Source organism: Sarcophilus harrisii, chromosome 3 (genome assembly GCF_902635505.1).
Source record: "Sarcophilus harrisii chromosome 3, mSarHar1.11, whole genome shotgun sequence".
Classification (NCBI taxonomy): Eukaryota; Metazoa; Chordata; class Mammalia; order Dasyuromorphia; family Dasyuridae; genus Sarcophilus; species Sarcophilus harrisii.
In genome coordinates, this window is record NC_045428.1 from 4,306,448 (window position 1) to 4,323,984 (window position 17,537).

The 17,537-nt window shown below is 40.9% G+C and overlaps 1 protein-coding gene across 2 annotated transcripts in view; it reads left to right on the forward strand.

The window, feature by feature from the left end:
* FGF12 (fibroblast growth factor 12) overlaps positions 1-17,537 on the forward strand; it is a 512,340-nt gene that overhangs the window by 225,089 nt on the left and 269,714 nt on the right. Inside the window, exon 1 of one of the 2 annotated variants that reach the window (XM_031957415.1) lies at positions 14,626-14,929. The exons of the other annotated variant lie outside the window; for it this stretch is intronic. Within the exon in view, the coding sequence (XP_031813275.1) occupies positions 14,785-14,929 (145 nt within the window). The 5' untranslated portion in view covers positions 14,626-14,784. Of the gene's footprint in view, positions 1-14,625; positions 14,930-17,537 lie in introns of those variants that run through there. 2 annotated transcript variants of the gene reach the window in all.

Consider the following 17,537-nt stretch of genomic DNA (forward strand, 5'->3'; position numbering starts at 1 on the left):
TGGGACTGTGTGTGTGTGTGTGTGTGTGTGTGTGTGTGTGTGTGTGTGTGAGAGAGAGAGAGAGAGAGAGAGAGAGAGAGAGTGTGTGTGTGTGTGTGTGTGCTCCCCCTAGACAATCACAAGCTTTGCAGCATCAGTCGTTCCAGCTACATCATGGCTGCAATGCCCCTCTGTGGCTGATTGTGGCCGGTGCAATGTCAGAAATGAAATTCACAGACCCAAACCGGAAGTAATCCCGACAGGATGCCGAGGAATCTTGTGAAATGGGTCTGGAAAGGGAGGCTGGGGCCTGACTAGCAGGCTGACAGCCAAGCTAGAATCAATGTAGACTTACCGAGGGGTCTGGGACGGGAGGATAGCTTGGTGAGACTTGGACGTGAGGCTGGAAGGATATAAGTAGAGGGGAGAGCCTGGAAGAAGGCAGTCTACTTAGCGAGTTAATAAGGAGGCCCTGGGAGTGGTAAGAAAGCTCCAAAATAGTATTAAGACTGAGTATAGGGAAGGTAGACATAGCCAGGGGAGATAGAGAAGGTGAGCAAGAGGGAGGGTGAAAGATTGTTCCAAGGATCCGTAACTAAGGATAAGTGGGTAGGTGGGGAAATTGTAGGTGACAGCATGAAAGTCAGGTGGGAGAACATATTTAGGGGGGAAGATGATGAGTTCAGATTGATTGCTATTGTGCATAATCCCTTTCCAAAACAAACACACAAATAAACTTTATGGCTTAGCCAGGGATTCATTTAATAAGAGAAAAAACATAAAATCAGATAAAATTTTAAGAAAAAAAAATAACTGAAGACATAGAACCTCTGGGAACTAATGATACCAGGATTTGCTTTATAACTTTACTATCAGATCATCCATTATTCTAATGTTCTTTCTCTAAATGTTATTATTATATAATTCCCCCAGCCAACCGTGGGAAACCCATTTATATATCTATGATTCAGGTAATAGTCAGCATTGGCCTTTGATATCCACTGAAAATTGAAATAGACCATTTGACTATGATCAGGGCCCTTATTATGTGCCACAAGCTCTCCTGGTCCATCTATTCATGTCCAGACAGGGGTTGATCTTAGTAGGATTTTTGCTCTTTTTAAAAATATTACATAGTCCTTTGTGTCAATATTGAACAATAATAAATTCTGCCTTCTAGAATATTAACTATATTAGTTTATTTAATATTAGAATATTAACTATCAAATGAGACCCACAGGAATATTAACTGTCCAAACAAAACACACCCCTTCAATTTTAAAATAGAAAGAAAATTAAACAGTGGTGTTTTAAGCAATACTCTTAAAAACAAAACATTAAGACAATTTTCAGAGGTGACTGGAGGAGTGCAGATAAATAGTATATTCAGTTTATCTTGAGTCACTTCTCTTTAAATTTGAACTAAAAAGCCAATCAAATATTATACACGAGTATTTCATGTTTCTACAAGTTTTGGCTGTTACTCCTTTACTTTCAAAAAGAATTGTCTTCACTGACAAAAAAAATAAAAGTCCTCCAACTTTTGTAGATTCTTCAAATGTGGCTGTGCAGCCAAACAATCCATTATCCACTGACCAACTTTTCCTCATGATGATTCTCGGTAAATGGATTTCGTTGGCACTTGGACAGCAGACCCATCATCCCCATCTGGACTCACACTCAAGGATTTTGACCCTTGGATAGTCTTGTCCCAGTTTGTACTCTCTTGGAAGATTCCCTTTAGAAAATTGAGCTCAAGGTTCTTATCTTTCCAATTTTGTCATATTATGTGTTTAGGACAAAGTAGTCATTTGGAAAGATTAATTCTCTTTAAAAATTCATCAGAGCTTCAAGGAAGAAGATTATTACTTTGCATTGCAACATTAAAAAGCTGTCTAAAGAAGACTGGAATACTTAAGTTTAAGGTCTCGGCCTAGACTTTAAGAAGAGGAACAAGATAATTGGTGAATACAGGACTTTGACATGGAAAAGTAGTTGATATTTTAAATAATCTTTAAAAATCCATATCTTTAGAGTTTTAGATAATGTACTTAAATTCAAAATCTGGAACACCACAAAGTATACTTAGCAAAATCCATGAAAATTTTTAAAAGGACATGAAACTGCTTTACAAACTGCAAAGTTTTACCCAAGTTGCACACACACACACACACACACACACACACACACAGTGTTCTGTGTGTGTGTGTGTGTGTGTGTGTGTGTGTGTGTGTGTGTATTATTAGCCACTCCACAGATAGATTTTCAAATAGGAAAAAAAATCAGAGAATGGATGCAATAAGTATTTCCAAATTTTATAAAGAAAAACACAAACATTCGCAGACTTCTCGACCCGTGATTTTCCATTCTCATTTTATTTCTAATCCTTGACCCCTCTATATCTCTTTCAAAGCCAGAAGTAAGGTAAGATAACTGGGATTACCTCAGTGAGATGCACTTAGAGGCTGCTGATTGCACTTTCAGTTCTTTCCCAGATAGAAATACAAAATTTTGCCTTTGAGTTAGCAAGAATAGTTACTTAGAAAGCTACTGTATACTCAGACATGTTGATACACAATTGTCATCCCACAGTTCCTTGAGGCAGAAGCTTGTAGTTCTTTTGCACTCAGGAGCTCTGAGATGATGAACACAGCTCAGTATCATTATAGTGAGCCTCCAGGGAATGGGGTGTGGAACCAGGTTACCTAAAGAGGGAAAAAGGGCATGGTCAGAGTTGCTGTTCTGTTGCAATCCGTATAGGTTCAAGCCTGTGATCAGTCCCTGAATGACCAGACTGGGTGGGATCGAGGGACCCAGGACTTAGAGAAAGAAGCAGTCATACAATAGACATGGGTGATCTTTTCTTTATTCAAGTTCCTTCTCACCTCCTTCTCAGGTGAAGGCAGGCAGCTTTCCATGTGACCCCATGTCATGACTTGTGTGACTTGCACCAAGTGGGGAAAAATCCTAATTATGGCTCTGCCGTTTCTGTCTATATAATTTGAAATGACATATACACAGCTTTATGTTTAATATTGTGCATATATTTATTTATGCACAGAATATGATATATGTGGGTGTAAATATATAGAGATACTTCCATACACCTGTGCTATTTCTCACAGGGTTACTTTCTCCATCAGTGCAGACTGACACAAAATAGTCTTTATGAATTTCACAGCTTAAGATGTCAAGTTTCATATGGTGGATCTGATGATGATGGGCACATATGACCTGAGCATAGCTGGGGTTGACTATAATGTAATCTCTTCCATTTCCTAAGTTCATTCACTGTATTTTCCCCAGTTCCTAATATCATTCTACAAAATATCAGATCTTAATTAAAGTTTGATTGATTGATGCGACAACAGGCATATCAGCTCTAGCCACATGGGATTATTTTGTTCTCTGAAGAGAGTAGTTCTTTAAAGGTCAATGGGTCTTGGTTCCACTGTATCTGTTCTTTCTTCCTCCTCTTTATCCACATCAAGTGATTGAGCAATACCCCAACAAAAACTGACTGATTGATGGTTGTCCTTGACAATCAGAGGATCAAAATAATATCACTTTGTTAGTGTCAGTGTACAATGTGTCTGACTGGGCTGATCAGACCCATCTCAGCTCAGATTGCTCTACCACAGGTTGGGCACAAATAGTCCATATGAACATTTGGGGTGGAGATTTGTTTAAATTTGCACATCTCACATTTTTTTAGCTACTGTAGCTCTGCTGGCTCAGAGACCATGGCATCTTCTTTGGTGTGGGCATGCTATGCTGGGAAGTTCTGTGCCAGTGTCTGCCATGTTTCACTATTGATTCCAAAATTCTTCAGAGAGAAAGTACCTAATGGATATAGGATATGGATATTTTGACAGATCTAAGATCTTTGAGCATTTGGGATAATGCAAGTGATGATGTTGATCCCTTGGATGCAGAAATTAGAAAAGTGATTAACTGTCTCATGATAAAGATGTGACTAGATTGCATTGGAGTGAAAATGTTTGTGTATTTTTTGAGAACTTCAGTGATTCTAGAAGACCCAGCTTTAACGATGCTGAGTACTTCTCCCTTCTCTCCTGCTAGCTCTGACTGCCAGCCGTGTGATCTCTGTTCTTTTCATGTAAGCTGTTCTTCCATTGGGGATTGAAATTTCCTGCTGAAGCTTGTTGTTGTTTGAATCAGAGAAGGTGAAGACCTGATGTCCCAGGGTAGGAAATGCTCAGGTGATGTAAACAGGTTACCTGAGATCCAAAGGAAAGAGGGAACATATTAATAGTTTTTCCTCTGAGGGAAGAGTCGGATGAAAGGCCTCCACGTGGGTTTCATTTTTATTGCTCAGTGTAAGTCCTATGGGAATGGGAATCCTGGAAGGGACATCAGCCAGGTGCCTTAAGTGGTCTCCTGGGCCCAGGCTGGTCACGCACAGCTGGGTGGTTTAACTGTAGCAAGCAAAAAGGGATCCATACCAACCCAGACCGTACTGCTTAGTAGCTTTTCCACAATAGATTCCTGCCATAAAATGAAAATCAATTAAAATATTATCCCAAGAAAAAAATATAATAAAAATACTGTGTGTGCATGTATACACACATATATACACAAGCAAAAAGATAGTTTGTAACCTAAGCAGAGATAGAAGTCAGACTTCTAGAATTACAGCCTTTATCCTTCTCCTCCTCCCTTCTCCCAAGCTGAGAGAGTGCAGGGACTGAATGAACAGTCTCTGAGAGTTTTTTTTAATCAGAAAATGCCTTCTAATGTCTTGTCTACCTCAAAATGCCATGGACTTCAGTGTTCTTAAAAAAATTTCAGATACATAGAGTGTCAATAGAAACCAAGAAAAAGTCATGGAGGAGATGACACTAGACTCATGGTTCTATGAGTATTGCTGATCTATTATTTTCCAGTCTTTTTCTTTGGGGCATTATTGAGTATTGACTATAGGCCCTGGTATTCATTTTACCTGGATCAATCTATATGAGCTAAGTGAAAGGCAATTCCAGGCCAACAATGAGATTTTCTAAGTGCCTCTTATATTTTGGCAAGATGATTGTTGCTGGGGATAAAAGAAAAATGAACCCCCCCACTTTGGGGAGCTTACAATCTATTGGGGTGAAGTCCACACAACTAAGTGATTACAAAGTATGAATAAAGAAATGCTAAGTGACTTCAAGAGGAGAGAGTGATAATAACTGAAGACACAAAAGGTCTCATGAAGGAGATGCATGTGAGCAGGGCTGAGAAGGAAGATAGGATTCTTAGGGGTCAGAACATGGTGGGCATAGAGGAACAGTCTATGTAGGAATAGAGGCAGGAGATGGCATCTCGTATTTGAGGATCAACTACCAGATTGAATGGAATTATGTATATGTAAAGAGAAATAGATACAGGGAGAATAGACAGTGACAGACAAGAGAGGGAGAAAGAGAGAGAAACAGAGACATAGACAGGCAGAGACACAGAGAGAACTTTATTAAGTGGTTGTTATATGCCGGGTCTTGGGAATACAAACACAAGCAATAAAATAATCTCTACTCTCAAAGAGTTTATCTCATAACATGGGGAGACAATGCATGAGTAGAAGCTGCAAAGTTGGGGCACAAAAGAAAGGTAGTCACATGGGTCCAAAAGAGAATAGTCACATGGTGAAGAAAGAGGAGACTAGGTCATGAATGAAGTGAAAAAAGCTTGGAACATTTGTCAGAAAGTGGCTCGCAAAGCAGTCAGATATAAGAAGAGTGGGTCCTTAGGATGGCATTATCTTTAAGGTAGGAAGCAAGCTAGTGAGGAGGAGCAGAAGTCTGGAAAGATGAGCATTAAATGAAGTATCATGAAATACAATGTGAAAGGTAGATAGGATCTAAATTGTGAAGGGCTTGAAATGTCAAACAGAATAGTTTATTATTTTTTGCTCTAAAGACAATAGGGAGCCACTGATAATGTTTTACTGGAGGAGGCAGGTAACAGGGTCATTTTTGTGTTTTAGGAATATAAATTAAATAGATGATAATATGTAATCCAATTTATAACTTTAGTGAAGATATCATAGAAAAAATTAGGGCAATATTGACATAATTCAGGTGAAAGATAACTGGGATCTGCACTAGGGTGAAGAAGGTGTGACTGGAGAGAAGGGGAGAGAAGGAACAGCTGAGGAAGATAATGTGAATATGGAACCAACAAGACTTGGGAAATGATTTCATATGGAAGATGAAAGAATCCCAGAGAGCTCAATGGTTAAAAACCTAGGTGACTAGAGGGATGGCAATGTCAGCAACAGAAACAAGGAAGTTTGAAGAAGGGACAGATTGGTGAAGAAATCAGTGAGTTGGAGTTGAAAAAAATATTAAACTTGAAATCCAAGTTGAAATGTCCAGCAGGCATCTGCCAATAGCAGTACAGTGTACTGGGTATATAGATCTCACCATTGTTCACATAAAGTTGGTTATTAAATAAACACATATAAGCTAATGCGATCACCAGTTAAGTTCAGGAAGAAAAGAGGAGAGGGTCTAGCAGAGAGCCTTTGGGACATCCACATTTTGGAGGAGCAGTATCTCTCATCAAAGGACACTGAGAAGGAGCAGATGGAGAAATAAGAGAAGTGTATGATGGAATACAAGGAAGCAGAGAGTTGCAGGAAGAAAGGGTAACTGATGTTGACAAAATTTGCAGAGGTCAAGTAAAATAAAGACTAAGGAAAAAGTTGGAAACACAGTGGAATTCATTGTAAATTATGAAGAGGACAATCTCAGTCATAGATTGAGGATTGAAAAAAAAGGGGGGCAAAGAAGTAGTTGGTGAGAAAAATGTAGGTACTGAGTATAATAACCCTAAACCATCCTAGGGTTTTTCCTGTGAACTTGAAGTTCAGCTTCAAAGCTGAATAGCCTTATGAACCAGAATGGTAATTCCATTAACAGAAATGGAATTTCTTTTTCCGTTCTGGAATCCCAGGAGATTGGGAGAAAGGGCAGTTTGGGGAACATGTAGAGATAGAGGATGATAGCTTGAAGGAGTAATAATGACAGGTTTAAGTCAAAGGTGTGTGTGTGTGTGTATGTATACATGTAATTTAGGTATGTTTGTAAGAAGTAGAAAAGAATCCAGTAAAGAGTGAAGAGAGATTGAAGAATAGTGAAAGAGAAGGGAAAACTGAGTCTGACACACTCCTGGAGAAGATGTAAAAGAGATCAAGGGACAGAGATATTATCTTTGGGTAATGATCAGATCAACATTATGACCCTTATTGTGTAATTATGATAGATGATGGGAATGAAGTAAAATACAGTCCCTACTCTCAAAGAGCTTACAGTCTAATGAAGGAGACAACATGCAAATATATACAAAATAAACTTATGAAATATTAATAGCTTAGATGTGTGATTCATTAACATAGAGCTGGTAATCAAATCCATGGGAGTTCCTGGGATCACCAAGTGAAGTAGTTTAGAGGGAGAAGAGAAGACAGCCCAAGAAAGAAAGCTAAGGGACATGTGTGGGCTAGAAGGCATGATTTAGATTTCTGGAGCACCCAGAAAAGAAAAATGAGAAGGAGGGGTCAGCTAGTCCTTCCTATCTAACCTGGAATGGGAGAAGAAGAGAGAGTGCCCTAGAAACTTAAAGAGAAGAAAGTATCAAGGAGGAGAGGTGATGAACACTGTTAAAGCCTGCAGACAGTTCGTAGAAAATAAAGATTGAGAAAAGACCATTGAATTGGGCAATTAAGCAATCATTGGTAACTTTGGAGAGAACGATTTTGGTGAAATAATATCAGAAGTCAAATTGTAAGAGGTTAAGGAAAAAGTAAGAGGAGAGAAAGTTGCAAACTTTTCAAATAGATGGCCTTTTGGAGTCCAGCCTCAAAGGGAAGAGGAGATATAGGATGAGAGTAGGGATGGAAAGATCAAGGTAGAGCTTTTACAAGATGGAAGAGACATAGATATTTTCAGATCCAGTAGATGGAAAGATTTAAAAATAAGTGAGAATGGAGACGACATAGGGAGTAATCTGTGGAGTAGAGATAGAATAGAATGGGATTTCTTAGAGAGTTAGCCTTGAGAAAGACTAAGGCCACTGCATCATGTCAGACAGGGGTGAAGGAGGAAAGAGGGGCAGAAGTCATCAGAGTGATGGGAGATGAAGAAGAGAGGAGAAGATGGAGCTCATTTTTTAATGTAAAATATGAATCAAGGTCTTCATCTGAGAGCTTGGGAAGAAAGGTAGTCATAGGAGATTTAGGATTTAAAAAGTTTAGAAATTCTGCTATGAAGAGTGAAGTAGTGAATTGAAGAGAAATATAATAGGACTGCCTAGCAGCAGGAAAGGCCAAGTCATGGTTGTGTAGTATAGAAGTTAGAACGGTTATGTGATTTTCTCCACCTTCATCCATCAGCAGTAGCACATGTATTGGAGTGGAGGCGGTAAATGGTAGGAGTGACCAAAGGCTGAAGTTTGGCTGAGTGTAATGTGTTATAAGAAGGAGACTAGGGTTGGAAGAGATTAGATGATGTAGAATTGAATTGCTTCATCAAGGGATCAAGATGGGGAAGAGTGGCTAATACAGGGGAGATGGTTTGAGGAAAAACTGAGTGTCAAAAGATTGAAGGTCATGGTACAGATGAATTGTAGGATTTTGAAAGAGAAGGCAGAAAGATGGGGTAAGTTGAGAAGTTATAGTTGGATAAGGGGATTATGGAATTCTTGAATATGGAAAATATGGAACCTTGGTTCCAACACCTACCAAGTAGAGGTAAGGACACTGAGTTGCCATTGTCCATTACCAAGATCAGCATTCTTCTTGTATGACTATAGCTATAAAACTGACAAGGGTGAACATATCTGATCAAGCTATTCCTTACATGTGATAAATTATGTGTGCCTATGTGTGTGAGTACAATTTTTGTTATTTTCATTTAAAAATAAAAGCAAAAATACCCAAGGTTCAAGAGAGATAAATTGATTTGTTCAACACCACTTAATAAGGAGGGGACAGAGGTCGAAAATTAATCCAGGATGTCTGATTAGAACATGATTGCTCTTTTCTCTCCATGGAGGCCAACATTGACCTCTGGATGGGAATTTCCTTGGTATCAGTTGGGGTTTCCTGATGGACATGTAAGATGGACAGTTTTGCCAGCCTTTCTTTATGATTTGTTTGCATTTGCTTAGGAGAGTACAGTCACTAGCAGTACCTCCCTCTCTGTAGCCCATTCCAAGATCCTAAGTTTTTATGAGCACCATCCCTTGCACTTCCATGAAGATAAGCCTTCCAAGATTTGGAATCATCTGTATCTATGTCACTTAATCATAGGATCATAGATTTCCAGTTGAAAGGGAACTTAGAGACCATCAAGGCAGCTCCTTTATTTTGTAGTTGAGGAAACAGGCCCAGGGAGCTTATGCGATTTGCTTTTTAGTACACATCTAGTGGGGATTTGATATGAGCCCAGAATTCCAAACTTGTGTTATGAAAGTTGCTTTTTGAACCAATCCATTTTTGCACTTGATTACATACCAACATAAATTGTTCTGTGTTTTTTCATGTCATATGTCTCATTCTCTTGATAGAATACCAAGAACCCTAAGTACTAAAGTCTGTGCCTTATCTTGTTCTCACCTTGGTGTTTGCCATTGATACTCACAGGAGTATTTGTTGAATCATTCTGAGACTTTAAAAAAGATATTTCCTGTTTCTGTGTCTCACTTTTCTCATTTGTTCAAGAGTTGGATTACGGGAGTGTGCAGCTTCAAAGTCTCAAGCTCCAAGATCTATGATTTCTTGGCCGAGGAGTCTTTTCTAATCAGAAAAAAAAAACATTAAAGACATTTATTCATTTAGTCCTTGAACTGATTCCAACTAATTCACACCTGGTTGGGGGGATTGAATGGCGCTGGTAAGAATCAGCTCATTTAAGTCTCCTTGCTTTGTGTGACTGTCTATTGTGACTGAGCCAAGCCTGCTCATCTCTACCAGGACATCTTCCAGCTAAGCTGGGGAGAGCTGTTCCTTTTATCTTTATCATCAACTGGGGGAGGATTCTTGACGAGTCTTCATCAGGACTAGCTTGGGCTCTTCGAGTCATTGGCAATGCTAAGGCAGGTACCCCTGCCGGCTTTTGCCACCTGAAGCTTTCTAGAGATGCTGACAGAACGCTGAGTCTGCCAAAGCCCGGAACAATTATACGTTAAGTCTTCTCTCCCACTGGATGAAGGATGGTAATTGGCAAAGCCCAACATACATCCTTTCCTAAAGTTGCTGAAGGTTTTCTTTTGGCACAAAAGCCTCATGCTATTTAATTCACTGGTTCCTTGCTGCTAATGCTCCCTGCATCTCTTGGCCCTTTCCATTCTCAAGGTGCACATTTGGCAGCCAGGGTTGCTACTTCCAGATGACTTTGTGTTCATTCCTTGATTCTTATCCTTTGATCCCATGACAAGATGAATGGCAACTGTTCCATATCATTAAGATCCATCTCATTGGCGTACATTGTGTTCAGCTCTCATCCTCTACCTCAGGTAATATCCATTCTCTATTTACTATCTTTCTGAACCATATACTTCCCATATACTCTAATATTGTTAAGGTCTCACATTTGTTCTCTCTCTCTCTCTCTCTCTCTCTCACACACACACACACACACACAGACACAGACACACACACACACCTTTTTACCCCTCTCCTATTTTTAACAACCTTTTCTGTATGTATTTCACATTTAAATCAGCCATATGTAAGTTTGACTTGAAGGATCATGACTTGGAATACCACATCCCAACATATCTATGTTCTATTGTGTCATTATGTATCTTGTTATCTCTTTCCCAATTACATTTTAATCTGGTTCAGGCCACACTCAAGAGTGTTGATGGATATTGTATGGCTAGTGGTCTGCATATCTGATTCCTCCAGACTAAAGCACTAAAGAGAGTTTAAGTGACTTGACCAGGGATACATACTAGGTATGTCTCAGGTAAGATTCAAACTTATGATTTATTTTCTAATTCTGAGAAAAATTCTCCATTTGCTAAGTCTGCAACTGCTTACCAAACACACATACACAATTATAAAATGGCTATACAACAATAGGCACCATATTATGTACATATTGTTTAAAATGCATATGCTATACTTAAAAATGAACAGTCTCTTATCCTTTAATATTCCTGTCTAGACAATTTTCTGTTTGTTTTCTTGAAATTATTTTGAAGCTATTGTTGCTTTTTTGTTCCCTGAAATGTCTTCCTTTCACCCTCCCAATCTTGACCTATTGAAATGCTACTCCATTAAAAAAAGACAATTTAAATGCCACTTCTTCTTAGCTCTTCTATTTAGATTATAAAATTTTCTATGTTTCTCAAATAATGCTTTGAACTTCTCCCTTCAGATTCTTATTCTGTCCTGATTTTTATTCATTGTATAGTTATACACAAGTCATATTCTCTAGTTAGATAATAAACTTCCCGAGGGAATAGCAGTTCTGTAATTATCTTTGAATGCCTGAGGCACAGCATTCTGCACACCTCAGGCATTTGATAAACAATAATTTCACTGCAGAACCCTCCTTTTCCTGAAGCTTTTTTTTTTTTTTTTTTTTTTTTGTATGCAACCCACTTTAGGAGACACTTCTCCCTTTGTTAAATAAATGCCACTGATTGAATATGTGATTTTGAACCTCTCTTCCATTCAGGCTGGTTTCCCTGACTGTCGTAGGGTTGTGATCTTGATTACATATAAGCCATTATGATCTTGTCCAGATTTCATTGAGCAAAGTCATTAGCCTACTTGCTGTTTGGTAATGATACCTCTGTGGTTATAATTGGATTCTATGTCAACCTGTATTCCCCAGCCATCCCATCTTTCCATGTCATAGACACTGCTGTTATGTTCTTCACATTCTCTGTCATCATTTTATAGTTAAGTAAGTCTTCTTCATGATGGGGCTGAGTAACATGAAACTGATCAAAACTGGCAAGGTCAGAGCTGGCTGGTCACTGTCCCAAAAAGGAAATGCTGCTGACACTTTTAGGGCTCTCCTAAGATTTTAGGTGGTCCCAGGAGTAAAGTGAACTAGAGCCCCTTCAGATAAAAAATGCTCCCTGTTTGGATCCAGATTGATTTTTGTCATTTCTGTATCTGTTTCATGACATGAATTAGCATTCATTTTTATCGATTAGTTTTATGCCTCGTTTAATCCCCTTAAATCCTTTTGTCTGAACAAAAAGAAAACATGCTGATCATATCAGTGATTCTAGTCGTCTTTATTTCACTTGGTATAGTATATGGATAATTGTTCTGGAAGCACAGATCACAACCCAGCTAGCCTTCTTTGTCCTTTTTGTATCTTTTGTTCTTCTCCTTCCACAAATTAATGGAGGATGTAGCTGACAGACAGGAGACCTTGTTCTTCACAGCCCATGTTTTTATTCCTCACCCTCATGAGACACTTAAATTTTAATGGGAAAAGACAGTACAGAAAAGGGAGCTGAAAAGTGATAGAATTTGGAAAGCCAGAAACAGAGTCTGGAGGAGATTGAAGAATGGCCAGTTTAGATATTTACCCAAGATGGAGATGCCAGGAGAAGCTCATCAAAGGAGGAAGTAGATAAAAAGAGTAGAGTCAGGATGCAAATTGAGAACTTTCTAAGCACGAGGGCAAGGCTGAGATGGGCAGACAGCTAAAGCATGAAGGCTAAGTGTAAGGAGTCATGCTCAAATGGATTCAGAGAAATAATAGCACTGATCTTGTTGTTATTTCCATTGATTCAACTATGACCTGCCAAAGGTGACCCATCTTGGGAAATTCTTGTACGTATCATCCTCCTACCCGTATCATCCTCCTACCTAGGAGGTAATTGATAAAGACTTGTTCCATTAGCTAATGTGTGAATTTACTTAGGTTATTTGAAGGCAGAGACATCAGAACTCTTGACTGGAATGAGCTGTTGAATGTTTGGGGGTCATTTCCACCAATCTCTCTCCCCATGCCCACCTCTGTCACACCACATGTCACTTAGAGGATGTCGGACTGAATGAGTTAGGATCTGATATCTTTCTAGGCTTAGATAGTCTACCACTTCAGGAAATTGAGGCAGAATTAATAAGGCTACCAGACCTGTTGTTTTTCTAGTTCGTCACCTAAAACATCCTCAACTTTCAGGTAGCTCAGCTTCCTGCAAACATACTCTTTCTTTACACATACTTGCAATAACTAATGGAATGAACAGAGAGATGCTTCTAGCGCCACTAATCCAGCCCCACAAGAACCAGGAGTTTGCTTAAGAGCACTTCGCTCTTCATGGCACTGGGGAATAGGTTTTAGGGGCATGCTACTGAACTTTAGAACAGATTCCTGATTTACTTTTGTTTTGGAGGATCACTCAGAATTCCCCAGATGCTCCCAAATAGCAGGAAAAAATGAAAATTCTGTAGAGATTGGCCCTTGGTGGGATAGGAGGAAGGGAGAACCAGAATTTGGGGTTCTCTGGTGGCAGCTTTCTTTCATACTATTTAATTCTGTTAAACTTCCTTTCCAGCACATGTCCTAAAACTCCTTATCCATGCTCTGAATTTGGGGCACTGCAGAAATTTCCAGGGCAGTTTTGTTTCAGAGAACTGAATCCAATGAGATTGTCCCTTGTGAGGTGGTCAGGGACGATTCCCTACTAAGTGTGCTTTAGGCTGGAATTTAAAGAAGTGGGCAGAGAGAGGAGGGAAGGGCATGTGCAGGGAGCTAAAGTTCAGTAGTGCAAGGTGGCAGAACCCCGACATTTTAAGATTCAATCCAAGCGAGAAATTCCATTTATGGCTGGCTTCCTGACCAGTCTGAAAGGTTCCTTGGATCTATCTGAACTGGCTCTCAGGACCTCCTCTGGTAGGACTCCCTATCTGTGCAGCTCCTGGATAAGTCATTTCATCTCTCCAGATCCTTTTAAAATAAATAGGAACTGTATACTCTCTAAACTTCTCCGAATCTCTCCTCTTTCTAACCCTCAAAGCTGTCAAGCTGGCAGCCCCGACAAGTCCCACAATATATTAGCCAACCTTCATTGGAGGAATAGTGAATAAATTGCATAGAACTGTTGGGTCTGGGAGCAGAAAGGAAGCTTTTCCATGACTCTACTGGAAGAAGTGATGCTATAAACACAAAATGAATGTTCTATGTCAGGTGCTGAGGATGTCCCGACACCCCAAAGCAGCCCCTTTCTTCCAGGCTGCTTGCCTTGTACTGGAAGCAAGAAGAGAACACGGGTCGGACAAGGGCCCCCCAACTCGTGCAGATCCCGATTACTGGGGAGACAGGGCAGCTTGACCCCTCTGAATGGGCTGAGCCCCCACCCGCTCGCTAGCTGGAAATGCTTCTTCCAACCCTTGGAAGACGGAGAGCAGCAGGACCTTTATGCCTCACGTTTGCAGGGGCTCCACCTTTAGGGTCACTCGCAGACAGTGTGCCCGCGCTGCCCCGGGAAGCCACGGCACCCGGAGCCCGGCCATGCAGGCTTGGCGTCTCTAGCTGGCAAGTTCCCCAGCCTGCTTCAAACCCCCTTCTCCGTCTGGAACGTGTCTGGAGAGCTAATGAGGGAGGGCGCCCGCAGGGGCGGGAAGCCACCAGCAGGTGGCGCTGTGTGGCCGTCCCCGCCTCTGACTGGCCGGGAGCTAGAAGGAGGACCGAGTCTGCAGGAGGCTGAATTTCTCTGGGGATTCTCAAGCTCTCTTATGTAACGGGCTTGTCGGAACTCCCCTTTTTGCTACTGGGTATGGCCCGTGTGCTCTGCTCCCCTGCAGGCCGGTGCACTCCTGTCTAAATGCTAAAGAGCACACAAGCCCATTTTGGCAGGAGGGCTATTAGAGCCCTCCGCCAAAGAGAAGAACATGAAAAAGTCAAGGTCAAGTGGACACACAGACGTCTGGACCTGAAGCCAGGCAGCCGGGGAGGCAAGGGAGTGTCAGGTAGGGAGGGTTTCAGGCTCAGGCCAGAGGAGGCGGAAGGCAGTGTGCGGGGCGATTTTCCACTCCCGAGATCACTCCTCAAGGTCAGACTGGAGAGCCAGGCAGAGGAGAAAAGCGATTTAAGGCATTGTTGCATTCGTGGATCCCCGAAGCCCAAAGGGACCTCAGCCATCATCTGGTCTGCCCCTTGCCCTGCCCTCCCATGAAGCTCACAGAGAGAAGGTGGGGAAGGGGGGGGAGATGATGGGCGATACTTACTGGCAAAGCTAGCCCCATCAGCCGTGCCCTCTGCTCCCAGGCAGGTGGTTAATGCATCCTGTCAGAGCTTAGGCTTTCTCTCCTCTCTTTCTCTTCTTGTCTGTCTCTGTCTGTCTGTCTGTCTGTCTCTCTCCCCTCTGTTTCTCTTTTTGCTGTCTTTATGTCTCTGTCTTTCTATCTATGCCCTCCCTCTGTTTTTCTTCCGCTGTTCTCTCTTCTGTCTTTCTTCCTCTCTTCTCTTTCTGTCTCTCTATCCTCCCTCTGTCTTTCTTCCTCTCTTCTATTTCCTTTTTTTTGTTTCTCTTTGTCTCTGTGTGTCTCTTTCTCTCTTTATGTCCCTAATACTCTCCCTCTCCCTCTTTCTGCCTTTCTTCCTCTCTTCTCTCTCTGTTTCTTTTCTTTTTCTCTCTCTCTCCTATTTCTCTCTTCCTCCCTCCCTCTCTCTCTCTTTCTCAAATCTGTCTCCCTTTCTCTTGCTTTATTTCTCTTTATCTCTCTCCTTAATTTTCTTTTCTCTGTCTCTGTGGGTCTCTCACTTTTTCATTTTATTTTGGTTTTTATCTAGTCATTCTCCTTTTTTCCTCAATATGGAGTGCATCAATATTCAGCAATTCTTCATGATTCATTGAAATCTGTTCTGGCCTTTGCCGGAGTCTCTAGTACTTTAAAAGGCACTGCAGTGACATCAGGACTCATCGGGAAGATGCAGTTCTGCCTCCTGGTATTGCTCCAAAGCCTCCCACCCAGACTTGAGTTAAAGGAGGCTACGTACAGTTCAGGCTCGTTCTGTCTCCCTGGAAGCCTTCTGTTGGTGTCTCTGTACAATTTGGGCTGCAGAGCTATTCTCTGCCCCTGTCCCTGCCTGAGATCTAACCGGCTGCAGGGCCATGGACACAAGGTGGGGGGAAATCTTGGGTGAAAAGAGTGGACTTTCTATCTGGTTTATTGAGTGAAAAATGAAGCTCTAGTGTAAGAGACAAAGTGCATTTCCTTGGGCTTTAGCTGAGCTAGGAATTAGCTACCAGTTTTCTATGTATATCAGGGGGGTCATGTCAAGTTTTAGAGTCAAATTTAGATGAACTAAAGCGTGAGATTGAAGTCATCTGGAGACCTCTGTCTTCAGACAAGATTGGACCCTTTCTACTCAGGAAGCCTGAGGGAATTTGACTTCTTTTTGAAAGTCAGTTAAGGGTGGGAAAGAAGGATCCAGGACTGCTTTTAGAAGGAACAAATGTTTTATTTTAGTTTAACACTGTCTGTTTCAGAGCTTTAGAATGGGTTCAATTAGAGTTTTCTTTTAAACCGTAATTAATTGTATAAGCAAAGAACTGGAGCTGAAAAGGAGGAAGGCTAAGTTCTTTATCTCAGTTATTTTGACCATCTTTTTCTCCCCATGATTATCACACTGTGAGGAGACAAAGCATGAAACTGGTTTGGGCTAAGATTTAAATGAGAAAAATCCTTCTATGCCTTTTGGGTTTCCTGACTACCTGGGCTTTGAAGTCCATCCCATCATTCCATCATATCCCCTAGTATCCTCTGGAGATTAAGGACATGCATGTGTCTTAGCATCCCAAGGTTTGTTTTCCTGAAGATGGAAGCATCTCATTGTGAATCCTCAGATGTGTCAAGGTTCTAAAGGAGCCATTTGACAGAGCTCTGAGGATACAGGCTACCCCATTTTTTCTTTATAATAATATTTAGTTTTAAATTGCTTATATTTAAACTCAAGGATAAGCGTTGCTTCATTCTTAGTACTGGTATCCCTAGTATTGAAAAAAGTGTCCCACACACAGTAGGTACAGAATAAATGATTATCACAAGATGGATGGTTTTCATTAATGGTTTCCATTAGGTAGAGAATCTTTAGAACTTTCAAAAAATTTTAGCAAGAAGGAAAAAGACCTTAAAATCTTCATTCTATTACTACATATTGTCACCTCCCTAGAGGCATGGGAACATTTGGAAAGGACCAAGGCAAAGCAATAGTGGTGCCTTTTAGGACCATTGCAGGTACAGCATCCACTCCTTTTATAAGCAGACTCATGTCAAAGGGAGCTTTGAAATTTCTCATTAACAACTTGGAAAGGCAGAGGAGCTTCCTGCCTCAAAACCAGTCTACCTTTGCTATGATTAGGGCAGCTTTTTAGAAAAAGAGAAATCGACTGTCTCCTCTGTCCTTCGGATCAGCTTCTCTTTCACTGTCTGTATGTTAACTGGCTGTTCAGTGCAACTATCTTTCAGGGAATCCCCAACAAGAGCACCCACTGCTTTGCTTCTATTCCCAGTGATTGTAGAAACTGGTCCAGGATATAGGCAGCTCTGGCTGCCTTATCTCCCTTGGGCCACA